Genomic DNA, 24,288 nt, shown 5'->3' with positions numbered 1-24,288 from the left:
TGGTTCTCAACCTTTTTTGAACAAACGCCCCCCTGACCTCTTCATGATCCTCTTGGTAAAAAAAAAAACTGAAACAGAAGTTTCTTATTCTATTTACACTACATGTAAAAGCCTCAAGTTGAGTAATATTGTGTTTGGAAAAAAATGCAAAAACACATGGATTGTTTGAAATGTATTGCAAATGTATTTAGAAATTCAAACAAATTCAGGCTCACACACACAATTTTTTATAAGATGAACCAATCACGTGAACAATAACGTAACTAACCTAAATGGCCAATGAAAAAGCAGCGGTCGTTCGCGCACTCAATTAGGCAATATATACTAGGCTTCAAATTTGAATAGCCTACAAACGGTCATTTGATTTCAAATGACGAACAAAGACGACAACAGCTCGGCCACCTGAACTGAACCAAAGAAAAAAACGACGTCAAAAACAGCCACTTTTTTTAATTAATTACGGTCATTAATATGAGCCCTGAGCACTAATTATGCGCCTAATTATGTATTCCGCGTTATGTACAGAAAAAGCCGGTGAAAGCGCGCCTCTATTTTGCGCTGAAATTCTCTGCCTCTTAAAAGCATGTGTAACTTAGGAAGCGGCTCTCCTGGCATATCCTCCTGGTGAAGTGGCAGCAGTAATCCGAGCAAGACGAAGACATAGGCTAAGGAGAAGAGCTGAAAAGATTTTTGCGCAGGCCGCCTGTTGAGTACCTCTGAGTAACGCCCCCCATTTGTGCCTGAGCGCGCCCCCCTCTCTGCTGCCTCGTTCACACCGCCCCCCAACACTGTCCAAACGCCCCCTAGGGGGCGGTACCGCCCCCGTTGAGAAACGCTGCATTAAAGTATTTGACCATAGAATGCTATTAATGCTATTTAAGGACCAATCAGAATCAAATATTTCACTGGGCTGTGCAATAAATATATATTTTACATTTGTGAGAGCTATGACACTCAGAGGGTATATGTTTTTTTAAACTGTTTCCACGTGGAAGATGTTCAGTTTTACTGAACAGTTTTACAAAACAATTGTCTCTCTGCTATGTTTATTTTTAATTTGTAGACACTTTAAAATCAATAGATTTGATACAGAGCTGAAGTTGCCCTGCCAAAAATATATAGTGAAAACATTTTTTATTTATAGGTGAAGTGAATTTGTAGGTGTGTGTGTAGAAAACCTTATCCACACACACTACGCAGGAATGCTACTGGTCATAATTGGACAACGATTGTCCCCAGAGCACTTTAGAAACTATATAACAAGCCAGTTTCTGTTGAGGCTTTATTTTACGACTTTAGAGCAATACACTGAATTTTACTGGGATCCTATTATTTGACTAAAGGGATTTTATGTCTGGGGTTGTCCTGAAGCCATATTTTATTTATGCTCTAAGGATTTTTCGATGTTGATTTAGCATTTTGAGAAATCTCATGTAGACCCATTGCTCCCGTGTTGGCAGTTTAGAATTCATACATGACCTTTAGGCAGTTATAATACACTCTGACTCGGTTTCAATACCATATTTTTATGGTCTCAAGATATTTTTATCTTGTCATGGGCTCTGGGGCATTTGGAATTTGTCATGTCACTGACTGTTGCAATTCTGACTTTTTTTTTTGAGTCCCTTAAAACATTTTTTTAATTATTAATATAAAGTGGCTTCTGCAGCTGTATATAACGAGTAAGCAGCGAGGCAGACGAGGAGGTGCGGATCCAAATGCAGTTAACTTTATTGAATGATCAAAATAAACAAATAAACACAAAGGAAAAACCCTCAATGGGGAAATAAATATAAAGCTGAACACACAGGAAGGGAAAACATACCAGCTAACAACACTCAACGATAGACAAGGACTAAACCAAAAACCAGGGTTAAAATACATGAACATAGGAAAAAGGGACCAATGAACAAACAGAACTCAAACAAGATGATAAGGTGATAAACAGAAACCAAAGGGAAACTAAATGAGGGCAGGTGAAAACAATGAACAGTGAACATGAGGGCTGACAGGAAGACTATGGAGGTACAAGGGTGACAAAAGTGAAAACTAAGGAATAACAAAAGTGACAAAAATGACAAACAAAAGGGCAACAAGACAAGGTAAACATAACAGAGCCCCCCTCAAAAGGATCGGATTCCAGACGATCCTAAGGGACAAAAAACAAAAGGACAGGAAACCCACAAAAAACACAATGAGGGCACCAGGGGCAGACAGGCAGACCAGGGGGGGTACAAAAACAAGAAGGCAGTCCAAGGGGCACAGTGGGCAGGCAGGAAGTCCAAGGGGGGCAACGAGGGGCAGACAGGCAGTCCAAGGGGGCAACGAGGGGCAATGAGACGGTCCACGAGGGCACAAAGGGTAATGAGACAGTCCACGAGGGCACAAAGGGTAATGAGACAGTCCACGAGGGCACAAAGGGTCAGGTTTAGGGGGCCAGGGAGATATCGACCGGGCAGGGACAGGTTTAGATGGCCCGGGGGCTGGCCATAAGGCAAGGGCCGGCTCAGGGGGCCTAGGAGGAGGCCACAGGATAGAGGCCGATCTAGGTGGCCTAGGAGATGGCCATGGGGCAAGGACCGGTTCAGGAGGTCTGGGAGCTGGCCTCAGAGCAAGGACGGGCTTAGGAGGCCCGGGAGCGGGCCACAGGGCAGGGACAGGTTCAGGAGGCCTGGGAGTTGACCACGGGATGTGGGTAGGCTCGGGGGACCTGGGTGGTGGCCGCAGGATAGGGACCGGCGGAGCCACGTGAGGCGGAGCCAAGGAGGACTTCGGAGGCGGAGCCGTAGAAGACTTGGGAGGCGGCGCCGAAGGAGGCATAGGCAGGACTGTGGGGGGCTTAGGAGGCGGAGCCGAGGGAGGCCCAGGAGGTGGATCCGAGGAAGGTGGCGCCGTAGGAGGCTCTAGAGGCGGAGGCCCGGAAGGCTCAGGAGGTGGAGCCAATGGAGGTGGCGCCCTGGGAGGCTCTAGAGGCGGAGGCCTGGAAGGCTCAGGAGGTGGAGCCAATGGAGGTGGCGCCGTGGGAGGCTCTAGAGGCGGAGGCCTGGAAGGCTCCGGAGGTGGAGCCGAAGGAGGCTCAGGAGACGGAACTGAGGAAGGCTCAGGAGGCGGAGCTGAGGAAGGCTCAGGAGGCGGAGCTGAGGGCGGTGGTGCCGTAGGAGGCTTTAGGGGCGAGGACCTGGAAGGTTCTGGAGTCTCTGGGGGCAGAGTCATAGGAGGCTCGGGAGGTGGAGCCGTAGGAGGCAGAGCCGTAGGAGGCCCGGGAGGCTCTGAGGGCGGAGCAGCACACCTTTGCCCGCCCTCCGCGAGATGGCGGTCTAAGCCTGTGCTCCCGTCTAAGGCCTGCAGAACTACTTCCGCCTGTGTTGGCCGTGCCTATGCCGCCGCCGGCCAAGCCGCATCTGCTCTGCATTCCATGGCCGTCTTACAGATCCTCCAAGTGGACCTTCTTCGAGAGTGGGATGAGAAAGGCAGGCACTCAGAGACTGTTTCAGATCTAAGGAGCGCGACGGATCTCGCCCTTCGCGCCACCAAAGCTGCAGCTCAAGCCCTAGGGAAGTGCATGGCCGCGCTGACTGTGACCGAGAGACACCTATGGCTAACGCTAGCTGACATGGGAGAAGCTGAACGCTCCACGTTCCTCAACGCGCCGCTCTCTCCGTCCGGTCTCTTCGGTTCCGCGGTGAGTGGCATTGTTGACCGTTTCTCAGAAGTCCAGAAAGCCACCCAAGCCATGAATCTCTTCCTGCCTCGTCGCGCTAGCTCCTCTGCAGGCCGCCCACGTGACCAGCCTCCTGCACGAGCCTCTTCACAGTGCCCAGCTCAGCAAAGCCAGACTTCTCAGCGTCGACAGGGCGGCCGCCCTAGATCGCGCTCAGACAGCCGCCGCAGACCGTCGCCCCCCCGCGGGCCTTGGCCTAAGATTGCGCTGAAACCTGAGCAACCGAAGTCCTCCTAGCTTTGTTGAGGAAACGACGGCTCAGTCCCGCCGCGGCCGGACCACCGTCAAAGCTTCGCCCCCTGTCAGTCCCCTTCTCTCAGGCTACTGCAGTGGTGGATTCAGCAGCCAACAAGCCGGTGATACTGCCCGCTTGCCTGCACTCAAATGCCGTTTTCACGGCGACCCAAAGAAATCTTGTAAAAAGCAAACATGCCTTATGTGTAGAAAATGTGCCCACAATCCAGTGTTCACCCCTACACACAAGCATTACACTTCCGTGTCCCTATCAGAGCCCACTCACATAAAGCGGGCACAGCCAGCTCGAGTGTTAGAGTCAATAAACGCGCCCACGAGTCCGTGCGCGTGCCCCTTCTCTGCCCGCTCTGTCACACGGCCAGCAAACACCTCTCTGTATGTAAGTCCCATGCCCGTGACTATGCTCGCGCATCACTTAACAGATGTGACTCTTTCCCCATTCACCTCAATCGGGAAGTCACTCACAGAACAGCCTGTCCCTGCTGTCTGCGAGCAGTCATGCATAAGCACAGTAAGCGCGCTCACACATTCTGTTCAGCTCGCTGTGTGCGGCAATCAGGGCGACTTGGCCATTCACCCTCTAGCGTTACACTTCAAAGCATAGAAAGCTATCCCAGGGATATCCAAATGGGTGTTAAGCACAATAAAACAGGGCTATTTGCTACAGTTCGATCGCCGCCCTCCCCGCTTCAGAGCGTGGCTCGAAACTACTGTGAACATGGAAGCAGCCTGCATGCTTCGTTCAGAAATAGCAAACCTTCTGTGCAAAAGGGCCATAGAGAGAGTGCCACCTTCTCTGAGCGAGTCGGGGTTTTACAGCTGTTATTTTCTTGTCCCCAAGAAAGACGGCGGCCTCAGACCAATATTAGATCTCAAGGTTTTGAACAAGGTGCTCACAAAAAGACCGTTCAAAATGCTTACAATCAGGAAACTTCTCGCGCATATGGCATCTCCTTAGGCATCTCTAGCTTGTTCAGCGACTAGCTGCATCCTTTCAGATGAACAGCCTCACGCCTCTGAAAAAATTTCAGAGAATGCTAGGTTACATGGCCTCAGCCGCAGCAGTACTTCAGCTGGGTTTACTGTGCATGCGCCCGTTTCAGCATTGGCTAAACACCCGCGCGTCTCGCCGGGCTTGGGCCACGGGCCGCCAGCCGATCAGAGTGACTCAGACCTGTATCTCAGCTCTGCAGCCCTGGGCAGTGGCCGAATGGTATCAGCGGAGAGTGACGATGGGAGCTGTATCTCGCCGAAAAGTCCAACACGGGTTGGGGCGCGGTCTGCGAGGGCTCTCCGGTTTTTGGCCTATGGTCAGTTCAGGAAAAGCTCCTTTACATAAATTGTCTGGAAATGATAGCGGTCGAGTACGCGCTCCTCCTGGTCATTCAGGGTCACCACGTCCTGGTCGGTTCGGACAACAGATCTGTGGTATCCTATCTAAACCGTCAGGGCGGTGTCAGATCCAGAAACCTCTTCCATCTGACAAAACGCATACTGAGTTGGTCCCAGTGCCACCTGCGCTCGCTGAGGGCGACGCACGTGCTAGGCCACCTGAACGACGGCCCAGACAGACTGTCCAGAGACAATATTTCCCCAGGGGAATGGTCCCTGCATGCTCAAACAGTCCAGAAGTTATGGAGCATATTCGGCAGAGCAGAGATAGACCTCTTTGCGTCAGAAGAGAACTCTCACTGCCCAGTATTTTTCTCGAGCGAGGGCAGCTGGCCCAGGACTGGCCCAACCGCCCGCTTTACGCCTTCCCTCCCGTCTCGCTATTGCCACAGGTAATGCAGAGGATCAGGGAAACGCGTCACTCGGTGCTCCTCATAGCCCCTCGCTGGGAGAATCAGACATGGTTCCCGGAGCTTACGCAGCTGTCACTGACAGCCCTGTGGCCCATTCCAGTGAGAGCAGATCTCCTCTCTCAAGCTCAAGGCACGATCTGGCATCCCCACCCAGAGTGCTGGGCGCTGCACGCGTGGGTGATCAATGACTACCCGTCGCTTTGCCAGAAGGAGTAATAAACACTATCATACACGCTAGAGCCCCTTCCACGAGAAGACTCTATGCGTCCAAATGGTCTGTGTTTTCAAAATGGTGCACCGACAGAGACCTGGACCCACGGACATGTGGGGTGTCGTCGCTGCTCGTGTTTTTACAAGAGCTGCTGGATAAGGGCAGATCCCTATCCACGCTCAAAGTGTACGTGGCGGCCGTCGCGGCGTTCGCTGAACCCCTGCACGGCCAGTCACTGGGAAAAAACGAGCTGGTTATCCGCTTCCTCAGGGGAGCTAGAAGGATGAACCCCCCGCGCCCCCCATCGGTTCCTATCTGGGATCTTTCTGTAGTTCTCGAAGCTATGAAGCCCCCCCTTTCGAACCGCTTCAATCCGTGGATTTGAAATACCTTTCACTCAAAACCTTTTTTCTAACTGCCCTGTCATCAGTTAAACGTGTGGGAGACCTTCATGCGCTGTCTGTCAGCGCTGCGTGTCTTGAGTTTGGACCAAGTGACTCCAAGGTAATTTTAAAGCCTAGACACGGCTATGTCCCCAAGGTGATCGGTACTCCTTTCAGAGCACAAATCATTTCCCTATCGGCGCTGCCAGCATCCGATAGCGAACGCGACGCCAATCTCCTTTGCCCAGTCAGAGCACTGAGATTGTATACTGCATGCTCCGCCTCTTTCAGACGCTCTGAGCAGCTTTTCGTTTCGTTCGGAGGGCGCACCAAAGGTTTCGCCGCCTTGAAACAGACACTGTCTAGATGGATAGTGGACGCTATTGCTGCCGCGTGCGGCGTCAAAAGACCTACCATGCCCGTTAGGCATTAGGGCTCACTCCACTAGAGGCATGGCCTCCTCGTGGGCATGGTCCAGCGGGATTTCCATTCACGACATATGTGTGGCAGCGGGCTGGGCTTCCCCCTCCACCTTTGTCAGATTTTACAATCTGGAAGTGCCCGCCCTGCAGGCAAAACTACTAGCGGTTTAATACGCTACAGCTCCCCTGGTGAGCTGCATTGACGGGACACATTCCACACATACCGGCACCGCCGCTCTGTCTTTCCCTTCCCACTATGTGCTTATGTATTACACACACACTGGCCCGCACTCTTGCCGGCCAAATATTATTCCCCCACTCACAAGGGCTCCCCGGGTCCCCCACCCCGGGGCTCATGCAGTGGATGCTTGGCGCGCACGGCATTGACAATGGGTTCCCTTAGCGTAAGCTATCTTACGCAATACGAGAGAACCTCTCGTAAGAGAACGAATCGGTTACCTAACGTAACCTCGGTTCTCTCTAGATGAGGGAACGAGTATTGCGTAGCCGGCCTTGCTTGCGCCACGAGCGACTTTCGCTTCATTCAATGAAAACCAGGGTTCCAGCCTACGAACTTACACTTATATGCACTCTAGCCACGCCCATTCTGGCGGGCTTTGATACAGTGACGGCGCGGGCGCCTCTCATTGGACGCGAGTTCACTCAAGTTCGTCTATAGGCTGCAGCAGTTGCCGCAGAGCAACCAATGAGCTCGCTAGCTAGCCCGCTCAAGGTATGCAGCTGTTGCACTGCGTTGACAATGGATACAAAATTAAGGATAATTTTTTGGCTTCAATATCTCAGAAAAGATGAATCTTTCCCGTAGCATAAGCTAGCTTACACAATACTCGTTCCCTCATCTAGAGAGAACCAAGGTTACATTAGGTAACCGATTCGTTTTCCCCATGAGGTCTCCCATCCAGGTACTGACCAGGCTCAACCCAGCTTATCTTCAGCAGGTAACTAGTCTAGAGCTCCAGGGTGATATGTCTGCTGGCAGTGAATCAGAAAGGCTTATGAATCTGTTGGAGCTGATTGAATTGACTCACTCCAAATAAATCATGAACTGTTCCTGTGTTACATGTATTTAAGGCTCATGAGAGTTTCTTACTGTTAGTTCATGTGGCGACATGTAGTTTAAAATATAAATTTAGTGAATAATCTGAAAAATAATTCTAAATGGACTACCTGGCAATTAAATATTTAATAAAAAATAAAACAATACAATTCTTTAAAAAAGCACTTTTCACTTTTAAACATGCTTACAGCATTGTTTATTTGTCTCTCATGTCTGTAAAATACACTTGTAAAAATAAAAAAAATAAAAAGATCCAGTAAGAAATCTTATTTACTGGTAATTGTTTTCTTGCTAAAAAGTTAATTTCAGACCCTGGCCATGTGAGAAGCTTGTTCACATTGGCACACATGATCACGTAATAATTTATTTTAGCACTAAACAACCCAAGTTCTTCTGTGAACACATGAGCCACTCTTATGAGCTTATCTCATAGCACTCATGAACATGCAATAGCCATCATTTTTACTGGAAATTTACTTAAAGTGCTGTCACATAGTGTTACGTTGGACACCAGGTGACCGTGATCGGTGACTAAAAACTTACATTTGGGTTTGTATTTCACATGAAATGACTGTAAGACTCTGAATACAACCGGAATGAAACGGGTCATTTCAGCAGTGCAGGATGTGTACATACAGATTAAATAGACAGATAAACAACAGATTAAATATTAACCATGAATAAATGTTGCTGATTAAAATGAAAATCATTCCCCCCAACATATGTCATGATGAGAAAATTGTACCCCAACGATGCTACAATTCTGATGCCCTTTGTGTCAATCAGTTTATGTCAAAGGTTCCTCATTGAAAAGAACACTTGCTGAATGCATCGGAAACTTATGCCAGAGGGTACTTTTGGCGTCTGTTGCTCGAGGCAACATTTAAATAAATGTCCAAATTAAACACTCTGGACACTTTTGTCCATACCGCTTGCAAATGTATTAAAATGTTAATTCCATTCTACCATATCAAATGCCTTTTCGCCATCAAGTGAGATGGCAGTGACTGGAGTCTGATCATTCGCCATTGACCACATAATGCCTAATGTTATCAGAAGAGCTGCGGCCCCGAATAGCCAACATTTTTTTAAATACTTTTACGTTTAGCTGGATTTGGGAAATTGGACTGTAACACTTATACTCGCTTGGATCTTTGTTTAGAATCAGACTGATCTGGGCTTGTGTCATGGTTGACAGAAGCTTTCCATTCTTTAATGATTCTGTATAAACTTCGAACAAAGTGGAGCAAGTTCTGTAAAAACTCATAAGATCTAAAAAACTCAGCGGCAAAGCCATCTGGCCCTGGAGCCTTGCCTGTAGGAAAGGCCTTAATTAATTGCCAAGCTCCTCCAAGTTTATCTCAGAATCAAGAGAATTGTTTTGTTCAGTCGTAAGTTTAGGAAGTTCTAATGGTTCCTAATATCTAAAGTAAAGTTGATAATATCTTCATCAGTAGACGAATAAGTGGAGCTATAGCGATCAAGATATAATTCTTTAAAAGCATTATTATTATCTATCAGAGTCAAGTCAAGTCAAGTGGTTTTTATTGTCGTTTCAACCATATACAGTTTGTACAGTACACAGCAAAACGAGACAACGTTCCTCCAGGACCATGGTGCTACATAAAAACAACAAAGGACCAACACAGGACCACATGAGACAACACAACGAAATAAAATAAAAAAAAAGAAAAACCTACATATACCTATATAAAGTGCACGTGCAAACATGTGCAAAAAGTACAGGACAGTACAACAAATTTCTGACAATGAACAGGACAATAGACAGTGCAGCGCCGACCAGTACTCAGTAGTGCAAAAAGATGACAGTTTCTAAAAATGTAAACATAACATACTATGAGATAATGTTCTATGCACATAGCAGTTATTGAGGTAGCAGACAGTTATAAAGTGACAGTAATTAAAGTGCAACTCAGGACACGTGTGTGTCAAACCAGTCTCTGAGTATTGAGGAGTCTGATGGCTTGGGGAAGAAGCTGTTACACAGTCTGGCCGTGAGGGCCCGAATGCTTCGGTACCTCTTGCCAGGCGGGAGGAGGGTAAAGAGTTTGTGTGAGGGGTGTGTGGGGTCAGTCCACAATGCTGGTTGCTTTGCAGATGCAGTGTTTTTTGTAAATGTCTTTGATGGAGGGAAGAGAGACCCCAATGATCTTCTCAGCTGTCCTCACTATCCTCTGCAGGGCTTTGCGGTCCGAAGCGGTGCAAGTCCCAAACCAGGCAGTGATGCAGCTGCTCAGGATGCTCTCAATAGTCCCTCTATAGAATGTAGTGAGGATGGGGGTTGGGAGATGTGCTTTCCTCAGCCTTCGAAGAAAGTAGAGACGCTGCTGGGCTTTCTTGGTGATAGAGCTGGTGTTGAGGGACCAGGTGAGGTTCTCCGCCAAGTGAACACCAAGGAATTTGGTGCTTTTGACGATCTCCACAGAGGAGCCGTCGATGTTCAGCGGAGTGTGTTCACCTTGTGCTCTCCTAAAGTCAACAACCATCTCTTTTGTTTTGTCGACATTCAGGGACAGGTTGTTGGCTCTACACCAGTTCGATCAGCCGCTGCACCTCCTCTCTGTATGCTGACTCGTCGTTCTTGCTGATGAGACCCACCACGGTCGTGTCATCGGCGAACTTGATGATGTGATTCGAGCTGTGCATTGCTGCACAGTCGTGAGTCAGCAGAGTGAACAGCAGTGGACTGAGCACACAGCCCTGGGGGCCCCAGTGCTCAGTGTGGTGGTGGTGGAGATGCTGTTCCCAATCCGGACTGACTGAGGTCTCCCAGTCAGGAAGTCCAGGATCCAGTTGCAGAGGGAGGTGTCCAGGCCCAGCAGGTTCAGCTTTCCAATCAGGTGCTGGAGAATGATTGTGTTGAATGCTGAGCTGAAATCTATGAACAGCATTCGAACGTATGAGTCCTTATTGTCTAGGTGGGTGAGGGCCAGATGGAGGGTTGTGGTGATGGCATCGATCCGTTGAACGGTTTGAACGATCACGCAAACTGCAGTGGGTCTAGTGAGGGGGCAGCTGGGTCTTAATCTGCCTCATGACGAGCCTCTCGAAGCACTTCACGATGATGGGTGTAAGTGCGACGGGACGGTAGTCGTTGAGGCAGGACACTGAAGACTTCTTTGGCATGGGGATGATGGTGGTGGCCTTGAAGCACGTTGGAACGGCGGCGCTGCTCAGAGAGATGTTGAAGATGTTGGTAAGAACATCTGCTAGCTGGTCTGCACATCCTCTGAGCACTCTGCCAGGAATGTTGTCTGGTCCAGCAGCCTTCCGTGGGTTGACTCTACGTAGAGTTTTCCTCACATCTGCCGTGGTAAGACAGAGCACCTGGTCGTTGGGAGGAGGGGTGGACTTCCTCGCCATCACGTCGTTCTGCACTTCAAACCGAGCGTAGAAGTCGTTCAGCACATCTGGAAGGGAGGCATCTTTGTCACAGGCAACTGATGTTGTCCTGTAGTTGGTGATGGCCTGGATGCCCTGCCACATGCGCCGCGTGTCACCGCTGTCCTGGAAGTGACTGTGGATTCTCTGGGCGTGTGCGCGCTTTGCCTCTCTGATTGCCCGTGACAGAGGTAAAAATTTCACCACTAGCAGATTTCACTGAGGGGAATGATAGAAAAAGACTTTAACACTTGTTGGAATTCAGGATTTTGAAAAAGGGATACATTAAAGCACCAACTATATGATTTATTTTTCTCTGTATGTGGCAACACCTCTAAACTCACCAGGGTGTGATCTTTCCAATTGAGCAATCAACAACAGATGAAATGAGGGACTTAGTTATATAAGAAAAAATCTATTCTAGAATAAATCTTATGGACTGATGAAACAAATGTATAGCCCCTATCGGATGGGTTCAAAAGTCTCCAAATATCTTGAAGACCAAGATTTTTACACATCCTGTAAAGCGTCAATGTTGTTCTAGGGGGCTTACACACTTTTGCGTCACTATGATCAAGGACTGAGTCCATCAATAGATTAAAGTCTCCTCCCAATATTATATCATGAGGGGTGCCAGCGGCTTGCAACCTTCCCTCAAGATTTATAAAAAAACTCTGATTATTAGTGTTAGGTCTGTAAATTTTAGCCAAAATCAACCTCAATTGACATTTTGACATATTAGAATAAATAGATTGTGTGTCAAAAATAAAATTATAAAGACCACATTACACATTAGTGCAACTATTAAAACAGAGAGACGTAAACACAACAGGATAAACACTAGCAGGGGGATTTATAACAGATTTTAAAATATTGAAAAGACTTTTAGGTCTATGACAATTATTTTCAATGATATCAGAAAGATATTTAGACTTGGCTGCTCTGACAACTCTCTGAAATTGAGACAAGACATCCCTTAATATATCATATGACACCTGAAGCTTTTATTTTTTTAATTTTCTTTCAGCTCTTCTGCAGACCTGACTAAAAACATGAGTGCAATCACAAAGGAAGCACAAATGGATTTATATGATAAATATTCAGAACCTTCTCGTTTTGCAGACTTAAGGTACAGGAGAGAGCAAAAGCATCCTGATACGGGTCACTGGGTTTATTAGAAGAGAGAGCAGTGTAGTGTCTCGCCAAGCACGAGGGAGGAATCGCAGCATAGCCCGGCAGATTCTGGGAATAACAGGAGGATAAGAGTGAAGGGAGAAGAATAGACAAAATGGTCGAAACAAAGAGAGAAAAGGAAATGGAAAACTGAGATGGATGGAGGTATACTGATATTAAAGGAGGAGGATGGGCAGGGTTGTACAGAGGGAAATAAAGATGGACAGAGTAGAGATACAGTTGGTTCCAAAAGTCTGAGAACATTACATTTACATGCACTGTATGGATTTGGCAGACACTTTTATCCAAAGCAGTTTACAGTGCGTTCAAGGTATACATTTTATGTATGTGTGTTCCTTTGGAATAAAACCTATGACATTCGTGTTTCTAGTGCCATTCTCTATCAGCTGAGATACTGAAAATGTGAAAATACTTCTGTTGTTCCTCTTTTTGTTTAATTTAATGTTTTTTTCCATTGCAAATAATATTAGCCTTACAATTACTTAATTATATTACAATTGCAAGTAATAACATGAAACAAAATCACACAATTCTAATTAATTTTATGTCATAACTTTGTTTTAAACTTTACATAATCTTAAAAAATATATATATATGTCTTAGACTTTTGGACCTCACTATACTGTATGTTAAACAACAAAAAAAAAGTTATCTGTTTATTTCTGTCCTTTTGTTGTTTAATACCATAAGGACCATCTCCATCTGAAGATCAGGGCTGTTCAGACCTTTGCAGCTATTATGTTTCAATTTAGCAATCTAACGAGAGAGTAAAAATACCCTGCAATGTTTTTTTTATTTTTATATTACAGCATGTCTGCCAGCATACGAGGTTGCTGCGCCAGCTATTTTGTTGAGACTGGAATCAGAGTTTGTTTATAACTCTTTGTATTCCTATATTCCTTATTATAACTTTCCTTTTTTCTTTCTTCAAACCTAGTAAATGTAAATATATTCGATTGCATATTATCAGTTTACAAAGTGTATTCTCAGCTATTCCAATTTTGTGATTTACTGTATGAATGCAAAAGTTGCTCACTAGTCACTAAATAGGAAACATAGAAAATATTTTGTTTATATTATAGGGCTGCAATAGACACATTAGAGGAGGTGAGCAGAGCTGTAGCATGTGTGTCCTACCACCACACTCCAAAAAACATAATTACAATTGATTTTACCAGGATTTATTCTGACTCTCAGCCCAGTATCAAATCAAATTCAATATAAAAAGCTCATTATACTTCTGCTCCCTGTGTGCAGAATAATTTTAGGGCAAATAAACATAAGTGAATTTAAAAAAGAAAAACTTGTTTCTTGAGGGCCACTGAAGCAGAATTGAACACTGGATCTCCTGCAAGCCTTCAGAATCCAGAAGCAGGTGTTTGCTTATACTTTTGGCAATAATAATTATCAATATTAATTTATAATAGATTATTGGGTCTGGATCTGGTCTACTAATTGGTGATTGCTGATATAAACCAAACCCCAGACCCTCTTTTCACACCCTCTACCGATTATGCCGACAACGTGTGAGGTCATGTAAATTCCTTAAATGTTTTTCTTTTATTGAGGTATGTTCATAATCTGCTTAAGCATAAACCGATTGGCACATGTAGATTTTTGCCCATTACCCTGATTTTGTGTTGCATGTAAACATTTTTCCAGAATTCATACCCGATTTTTGTTCTTGACTGTTTACATTTTGGCATCAAAAGCAGAGAATAAACAGATTCATATAATAAAATAATTAATAAATACATTTAAAATGTCACAAGTGATTTCTTGTATTGTCGTAACATTTTTACATGACCTGATATCAGCGTACCAGTTGCAAAAATAATTACACAAATCAAATGGACCAAACCTTAAAGTTAATTGAAACCTCATCCATACCAAAACCTCTTTTTTGAATTCAACATCAGGGTGTGTCTCTAATGGCATGATGCTTGTCCTAAATTTGGTTCTGAAGAGCACTTAGCTCTGACCCTCAACTATGCTCAATCTCCATAAAGGTTCATTGACCCCTTATGGTGGTAATAGTCTGTCCAGTGGTGGTCCACAGTTGAGCATGAAACCATTTATAATCTAAATAGAGCTTAGTTGTCTGGACCACAGTGCACATCTGGGCACAATTCCATACAATTTCTTCACAGTGATTTACATTATGCCATACTTGTATTTACAGGTTTATTTCATCGTCTGCTGAACATTCAAAACAAATGTATGAGAATGCTGTATTTTATATGGATAAGATCAAATATGCTCAGTTCATCTCACACTCCCTTACCCTTCAATAAGAGTTCTGGTCAGGGATAGTCTTAAACGCTGACTTTCTCAGCTGTGGTTCTGACTAGTTGGGCTTTACATCAGACTTATATGTGTCTTTCCCTCCCTTGAGAGTGTGGTGTGGATTGCGTCTAATGGATTTATATTTTTGCAGATGTTGTCCTCCTTTATGTGCGCATGTGGGATTGTGTGTATGATAACTTTTAGAATAGTCTGTGTGTTTTAAGGAGGGTTGTATTTGTGCATGTCTGGGTCTGTGGTGGGTTTGTAGGTATTTAGAAAGTGTGTGGGTGTACATATGTGGTTTGGCTCCAGTTTGTTAGTGTGTGTGCATGCAGTTGGGTTGAGAGTGTGTGTTTGTGTGTGTGTGTTTGAACTTTGTAAGTGATCTGCGGGTGCTAGGCTGGTCAGGATTCATGTGTTGTTTGGTTTTGAGCATGCAGCCTGGCACTGAATCAGAGTATGGATTCATGGATCACGTAAGGTTTAGTGCAATAGACCTGTCTGCCCACACTGTCCAGACACCTGTCAGGCGAGAAGCTATAGGGATAGTAAATAGAGAGAGAGAGAATAAAAAAAGAGACAGGTCCTCCCTATTGCTGTGGCTGCCAGCTTGTGCACCTGTTGAGAAAGAACTACAAGATGCCTGTTAGCATAGGAACATGAGAGGCACAATACAATAATAGACACACACAAATAGACACACACAAATAGACACACACATGCAAAATATAGTTCTCCTGTGTAAAGGTACATGAAACTAGAGCTCTATGTTCACAAGCCTTGGTAATACAACTTACTTGGAAGTTGATGAGTGTTGTTTGGCATTCAATTTATAAACCTATTCAGGCTTTTAAAGGTCTAGTTCACCCAAAAATGAACAAACTCTCATAATTTACTCACCCTCATGCAATCTCAGATATGAATGACTTTCTTCTGCAGAACACCAAGTTTTTTAGAAGAATATCTCAGCTCTGTTGGTCCATACAGTGCAAGTGAATGGTGACCAGACATTTAAAGCTCCAAAAATCACATAAAGTCCAAATAAACATATCAATATGACTCCAGTGTTTTAATCCGAATCTTCTGAAGCAACATGAATGGTGTGGGTAAGAAACAAATCAATATTTAAGTAATTTTTTTAAGTGAAATGTGAAAGTGGAGATTTGTAGTGAAAATGGACTTAAATATTAATCTGTTTCTCACCCACACTTACCGTAACACTTCTGAAGATATTAATTTAACCACTGGAGTCTTATCCTTATCAATACCCAATCATAGTTGCTGCCTACAGTATGTAGAACTTTAAAAAATTCCATGACGGTTAAGATGTATCTTTAGAAGATAGATTCCTATGTAGGAATCTACTTCAACTTCTGTGTATTTGGGGTGTATCTGGATTGTGGGGTGCAGCTGGCAGATTGCACATTTGTGTGTTGTTAATGAATTGTCTGGTGAAGTTGTTTGGTTCTGTGTGTGCTAGTCTGGATGACATGCTCTCAGACTGAACTACTGTGAGATATTAAATGCTTTCCCCAGACAAATTCAATTAGGCCTTGCTCAGTGCTTGACTTGTATGTGTCTCTAAGTGTTTTGGCATTTACCCTTTCCATAGTTCGAATTAGAATATTAAGTAGTTGCCAAAACCTTCTCTTGTGTGTGTGTAGGTCTCTATATGTTCATGCCAGTGTTATTCAACCCCATTATTATAAACACAGAGGCAATTGATGGTCTTTAAGTTGTTTTACTGTTGATACACATGTGTGGCACAGAAATAAAGCTGTCTGAAAGAGAGTGTGAGAATCTGCTGGAGGGCGAAAATATTTACACTTTTTCTTTAAACACATTGCATAACATTAGAACCAGCACAAGCATGAATTATAAAATGAGATCTCTTTTGATCACATCAAAAGAGAGATGAAAGACAAGATGAAAGAATGCTGTGGAGAAACACTCACAGTTTACACTCTCGCTGTAAATATTTTCATGTAAATTTTTTTGTAACTACACTTTTGATGGTTTTACACTTCATCAGAATTCAAAAGCTGTAGACACTTTTTGTCTACACATCTCCCTTTGTTGTGCGATTGTTGTGGATATGAATCAAATCCTTTTGTCCGAGCCTTTGTTCACACAGTAAACAAATCTGATTTGGTTTTCAAATCCTATCTGTAGGACTGAATGTTTGCACTCTCATTTTGCAAGTAATGATCTGTTCTGATCTGTTTTTTTTTTTTCAGATAGTGTAGTCAATATCCAGTGTTTCTACATCCATTGATATAGCTAATAATAATTATATAAGCATCAGCATATGCCAAGAGACGTTCTCATACAGCAACTGAGAGGAGCTGTCAGTGTTTAAAGAGGCTGGAAAATGTTACCTCTCTATCATGGCATATCACCTTTGTGCTGAAATCACTAGGGAACATATGCAACGGAGTAGAGCCTGACCGATATGGGATTTGAGACCGATACTGATTTGAGAGGGGGAAAATTCACTGATTACCAATATGGTGGCTGATATAGTTCATTTTTGAGCTGGAATGAAAACAATCCTTATTAGGGCTGGGACAACCGCAAAAAATACGTTGACGCAAAATATGCGCGTCGATTCGTCGGACCCAAAACAAAGATGGCGGCGCCGGCAACACGAGTGGCTCCTCAGACTATCAGAAGTGCAAGGCGGCATGCACTCGTTCCTCTAAAGTATGGGAATTCTTTAATTTAAAAGGAAACAATTCCGTGATATGTCGTCTTTGCAAAATGGAGATGGCCTTCCATTCTAGCACCACGGCAATGCACCAGCACCTTAAGAGGCGCCACCCGGTTGCAGCTGCAGATGACAGAGCACCGTAAGTTTTTTTTTCAACTCCCCACTTTGCACTTGATGTTGGAGTAGGCTATATATAATACGTTGTCGACACCAAAAGTTTTCGCTTATAGCTATTAATAATGCGCTTATAGCTATGAATGAATGTCGTGAAAAATACATGGAGGACACTGACAACGCGCTGACAGACAGGTCCAAGCAGGTAACATTTAATAAAGTCTCAACTTTCAAATTTGGTCATTCAAAGAAAATTAAACCATAAATAGGCCTACTATTTTGTGGCTCTTTAATGTGTCGTGACAGATTGCCTCAGTTAAAGCTGCTCGTGAACCGATCATCTTTTCCTTGGTTAATTTGTAGCATCAAATAGGCTAAACATGAATGTAGCCTACATCAGAAGGACTGTTGTTTTATCCGCGGAAAGATGTCAGTACAGTAGCCTACAATCCATTATTAAAATTCAAATCCACCGACGTTAATCTTCTCTCTCCTGACTACTTTGTCGGACAAAAATGGCATATTATGATTGATTGATCAGATCGCCAGTCAATCAAACTCCCGGCAAATGTTTTTTTTTAAACATTTTATACACCCCCACCCCCGATGAAACCGGTATTACCGGTGTTGTCACAAGTCGATTAATCGAATCGAAATCGAATCGGACTGAAAAAAACGAATCGTTAGATTAATCGATGCATCGAAAAAATAATCGCTAGATTAATCGTTTAAAAAATAATTGTTTATCCCAGCCCTAATCCTTATCTATGTGGATTGTGCACTGATGCACTGTGCACCAATATGACTATGCAAAGGTACTCAGAAGGCTGCTTTCTTAAACAAATATTTTTTACATTAATATTATACATGGTCATCAAATTCTAGAATTGAACACTGAGAAAATAAAGAATAAATAAAAATAGAATAAATAGCTAAATATACATCAGCACTATATGTTCAGTATAAGACAGTTGCTGACCATTTAAATAAAGAATTCAAACTATAAGGGGGGCCTGGGTAGCTCAGCAAGTAAAGACGCTGACTACCACACCTGGATTCGCAAGTTCAAATCCAGGGCATGCTGAGTGACTCCAGTCCTAAGCAACCAATTGGCCTGGTTGCTGGGGTGGGTAGGGTCACGTTGGGTTAACCTCCTCATGGTCACTATAATGTGTAGAAGCCACGTGATAAGATGTGCGGACTGACGGTCTCAGACACGGAGGCAGCTGAGATTCGTCCTCCACCACCCGGATTGAGTCACTACACCACCTCGAGGACTTAGAGCGCATTGGCAATTGGGCATTCCAAATTGGGGAGAAAAGAAAAAAATAATTAAAATGATAGCTAAATAAACATCTGTACTGTATGTTTAGTATCAGTCAGTGACTGACCATTTAAACAAAGAATAAATTCAAATAAAATAAATGGCTAAATAAACATCAGTACTGTTAGTATCAGTCAAATGCTGACTATTTTAATACTGCCAGTCAATTAGTGTCAGGTTGTAAAACAAGAAGCATATACACATGCCAAATAAAGTGATCAACAGCAGCAGCAGTGTTACACCGTATTCTGCGATACAAGTTCAAGGGAAACTTTCAACTGTGGAAAACAAGACTTTTAAATATTACATTTTGTAAATACAATGACTGGAATTGTTTGGTTGAAGGGGGTACCATACTGCAAATCCTGAACAAAACAGTTTGGTGAATACATGTTTAAACATTAGCTTCCACTCAGCTGACAAGGTATGAAAGTAGCTAGTTAGTAAAGCTTGTTGTCACAGAGAGTAAAAGACGTACATTGTTTATGTACTTTCCAGAATTGCGCTTCACCAACTAGGCCTAGGTAACAATGTAGCCTGAAATCAACACTCATCAGACACAATCCACCAGTGCACTGTTGTCTGCTGAGCTCCAAAAAGATGCTCTCTTACCTTTCAATCTGCTACGTTACTGACATACTATAGCTGGCTAACATAGCAAACAGATGTGATAAACATGAGTGACATAGTTGTCAGGGACAGGGTTAACGTTATATTAGTTATATTGAAAAGGTAAAATGATGGGGTCATTGTTTATTAACTTTCCAGTATGTATTTCACAAACTAGTTAGCAACTTACCTTGAAGACGCCACTTAACTCTGCACCGCTTAACTCCGCACTGTCTGCTGAACCACCGTCAGCTCAGCTCTGTAAACAATGGAGCTGGAGTGCACTCTACTGAACAAACACCCCAAGCATTGTTTTCTGCATTAAATGTTCTGGGAAAAAAAGTTTTCATATCTGCGCATGTCGGAAAACATATATGCAGATACCGATATATCTGTTAAAGGCTAATATCGGCCTATAATATCGGTACTACAATGGAGGCATTTAGGCATTCATGCATATGCTCTGTTTAAAACCGCCAACTCGTTTAGTCATTGACTACTCACTACAAATTGAATATCACATAATTTGCTATTGTATATTAGAAACGATTGAGTGAAAATAAGTGTATCCAGACCTGGTTCTTGTTAATGTTGCACACTTTTATGATATTACATACGTTTTATTTCCCGAAAGACAAAAAAAATTTAAAACCCAACTTTGAATCTGTTCCGACTGAGATACTTTACAAAAAAAATCTAATAAAATATTTAATTGGAAATATGAGATTGGGTTGGTAAACTTCAGACTATTGTTTCTATTAACACTCATCCCATCAGACAGAACTGAGGTCAGTCCCGTTATTTTGAGATTCTGACCCTGATTTAGTCCTGTGCGTCATCGCCTTATGAGGCTTCCCAGCTGTCCGAAGTTCCTGTGCTTCTGAGCAAACACATCCCTTTTTTCGTCATCCTAATAGACATGAAAAGATTACATTTCACATCTGTTTTCTCACAGCTGTGAGATGTGTTGTGTCTCCTGATTAACAAGATATTCACAAATTACATACTGACAATAATTGATAATAAAAAAATTTTTTTTAACTAAAGTGTTGTCATAACATTTATACAGAAATGAAACATTATCTTATTAAAATAAGAATAAAAATTAGAAAGGATTATACAGATAAATTAAATATTAAATATGCATAAATATCAAGGCTGTCGATTTAACTATTTAACTGTGCCTTAACTGTTTAAGTGCGTTTATTAAAATAAAAAATAATGCGTTAAAAATATATGTAATTAATCATGCCCCTGGACCATAATAAAGAATTTTCTTACCATCAGAGCAATTCAAGCATCAAGTCCCACCTTCGTATTTTTTTAGGAGTCTCAGTCAGTAGGGGCAGTAAGCGCAACTAGAGCTGTACAGGCAACAGATCACACTAACGGCAGAGAGCACACAGCACAATATGACGGTGGGTGCGTTCTTGCGTTCAAACACAGCTGGATGGACTACAACTCCGAATGCTGTGGACTCAAGGTGTGTTTTTCGAAGTTTCAAACTACGTTTTACTTGACACAGCAACCAAAAATGTTGTGTTTATGATGATATGTAACCAAAGTGAAATGCTCCAAAAGGGTCCGTCAGATGCATATGTACATAGACACCTCCTTAGAAAAGCCCTTGTAATAAGTCTACAATGGACAGATTGATGAATTCAGTTGCAAAATTGATTGATGTAGACTGTAGGCTGTTTAGTGATATGGAAATAATCAATTTTGCCTTCTAAAGATACCTTTTGAATTGCCTTATCAATGCTTTACTAATTTACCACAATAATATAATTTATTTTAATAATGTTAATTATTAATTATTATTATCTGATTGGACAAGAGGCATTCCAGGAGTGCTGATAGCTGGCACCATCAGCACTGTGACGCTTTACTGTTATATCACTCCCCTTGTGTTCGTGGCATTCCAAACTAACGTGTAAGAGCAGTGTATATGTGTAAGAGAGGTAACTGTAGATGTGCGAATTTTCATTCATCCCTGTGACATTAAATATTTTAACTAGCAGGTGGTGACAAAAGGCTGATTTGTGTGTGTTTTGAGTGAGTTGAGTTGACACACTGTGTCGGTAAATTTCTTTGAAGTCATCTGGAATTGTCTCTCACTCCACGATCGCTCAGATTACTACTACGCTATTGCTGAGAATGAACAGCTTCAGAATTACTGCCGATCACAGCTGAGAGTCGAGACAGACGGAATAATGAAACACGCTGAGGGCGCTAACCTGATACCTGCCTTGTTGAGAGAAGATGTCAACTTTCAACCTGGCGGAGGAGAGTCTGGTTTTTGTAGGGGTGTCAAAATAAGAGTTCCGCAAGAAAACAACAAAACATTTGAATGTGACTGAAATACTCGAAGGATAATTCAGATAGCACGTATGGCAGCAGCACTCCACGTTCACTGAACATAAAGCACTCTTGCTTGAGTGATATTGGTTTATTACATTGGCCTTTTTTTGCAAATATTGATATGTAATTAATCCGATCGATTTATCAGCATATTATGATATTAATTCGATTTTCATTTTAATTGATTGACAGCCCTAATACATATATGAAAAGGTAAAAATATGATAAAAAGTTTGACAAAAATATTTATTTTATTTTTGCAATGGGCTATACCATATTTGTTTAAAGTTCCTGTTACTGTTACTAACTAGTATTGTAGTAGTAATAGGAAATTGAACTTCAAGCAAATATGTCAAATAATATGCATCTTGTGAAGTGGCAGAAGGTCTTTCTATTATACTGCATCTAGGTACACTGTGATGTTTTTGGATTTTTGACTGTGTTTGTTTATCTTTAAATGTATGTATGTTTGTATGTATGAGTATATAGTTTTTATATTCTTGACATTTAAAAATTCTGTTCATAATGAAAAATGACTTTGATTCATATGACTGCTGATATGTTTTGTATGTAGCAGGTGATTGCAGGTTTCATTTACATGTAACCAAGAGCATGTCTTTGCATTCAGGCTTCTGTGGTTTTCCATATGGCCTTGAGGGGGTAATTAATCAAAGTGAAAACCACATAAATGACAATACGAATACATGAATAAATAAAGTATATGAATATTTCAATGTGGATATAAATCATTATAACAGAAAGAGAGTGAGACAGCACGACAGCAAAAAAAAAAAAAAAAAAAACAGAATGTGTGTAGTAATTGACCTTTTTTAAAATGTTTGAATGTTGCAGTGTACAAAATCCGGTTTCCATGATGCACCAGAGCAAAATCCAGAAGTTCATGGTCCAACAGAAAAACTACCATACGCACACGCAGGTGCAAGGAGTAGGACCCACCCTGAACCGGGCCATCCCGCTTACAGTCGGAAATAACCCAATTCACGGTCAGTACTGTTCCTCAAGTGAACTGGAGCTCTTCATTCCATACATATTGTGTTTTTATGCTTTTTTTTTTATATATGTAACAGCAGGTGAACATGGAAGAATGTTTTCAGTTGAGACAGTTTTAGGAATTTTATGAGATCAGAATGTGAGGCCTTTAGCTGCTGTAAAAGACACAAAATAAAATAGAAAGACTCTAAATTCTGAAATTCCACTTTGTATCTGACCTAAGAATACACTTTACCTGTGGTACAATAAAATTACTGTTATGTACTGCCTCTTGTGGCTTACTGGTTTATTTTCATAATAGTGACCAGAAATATAACTCCCGATTGAATATTTCTTGTTGAGGTTGTTCACAGCAGACCTATCCCAAATGGCCCACTCGATTTGGACTTGCAGTTGTTTTTGCCTCACATGTGTCCAAAACTGTAGGATAATTTTCTGTCATTGTATAATTTAGGAGGGTGATCATGAGCGCTCCTTTGAGACCAATATGTTCCCTCGATGTGTCCTTTAGCCAAGCCCACAATGGTGGCCTTCACAGCAGACTACCACTTGATAGTCTATGCTGCATTACAAAAGTGTGGACTGGATAACATCATTTTTAATGCTGACTCTTAACTCATTTAGGAGCATTCCCTCATCACCTCATTAAAAATATATCTGTATAAATTTCTATTCACTTTAAGTCCAGTTTGTTTGGTTTGAAATCAGATTTGAGTGGTATGCCTTCTTTTATATCACTTGTATCTTTATGTCAGACTCTAATAAATGTGACATTTTGAGGTAATCCCACTGCATCTCCTGCTGTTGGAGACATTTGGCATCAGGAAAAATAACATCAGCACCTCAAAATATTATTTCACGTATCAGTTTATATTTTTCGACAAGTCTCGTTGACTGTGTATGAAGGTTTTCCAGCACTCAGTGTTTGACAGAATGACGGATCTCAGAGCCTGGAACAATCTGTGATGAGAGTGACAGAATGTCTGACTCACTTAGAAATGTTCAGCTCAGTGTCGGAGTGACAGTATCATTTTCTTTTCTTTTTATACAGCTGTTGCAGAGATGATAACAGAACAGTTCAAATGAATTGTGAGAGGGTACACAACCACAGGGATTTTATTTTTTTCCCACCCTCTAATCCTACCCCTGAAAGAAAGAAATGCATTTGTTTTTACAAAAACAAAACAAAAACGCCAAATAAATGCCACATACGTGACATCTCCTCAAAAGCTGCCACCCTCTCCATCTCGGTGCACCACTCCCGAAATGAGGCCGCTCCAGCCGACTTGTATCCCCTTAAAACAATCAGTATGCCTGTTATAACTCTGGTCAGAACCCAATTTTTTACATATTTATCCCCTATATACCCTCCATCGTCCAAAACACAGAGTCTGGTGCAGAA

At 42.7% G+C, this 24,288-nt stretch overlaps 1 protein-coding gene across 22 annotated transcripts in view; it reads left to right on the top strand.

Annotated features, from left to right (window-relative positions):
• LOC127656849 (latent-transforming growth factor beta-binding protein 1-like) overlaps window positions 1–24,288 on the top strand; it is a 171,277-nt gene that overhangs the window by 23,705 nt on the left and 123,284 nt on the right. For all 22 annotated transcript variants that reach the window (XM_052145366.1, XM_052145362.1, XM_052145361.1 and 19 more), the window contains exon 4: window positions 22,728–22,879. In XM_052145366.1, the coding sequence (XP_052001326.1) occupies window positions 22,728–22,879 (152 nt within the window). The remainder of the gene's footprint in view (window positions 1–22,727; window positions 22,880–24,288) is intronic.

This window comes from Xyrauchen texanus, chromosome 16, assembly GCF_025860055.1.
Source record: "Xyrauchen texanus isolate HMW12.3.18 chromosome 16, RBS_HiC_50CHRs, whole genome shotgun sequence".
In the NCBI taxonomy this organism is placed as follows: domain Eukaryota; kingdom Metazoa; phylum Chordata; class Actinopteri; order Cypriniformes; family Catostomidae; genus Xyrauchen; species Xyrauchen texanus.
Note: the sequence above shows the minus strand (reverse complement) of the source record. Positions and strands in the feature narration are given on the sequence as shown.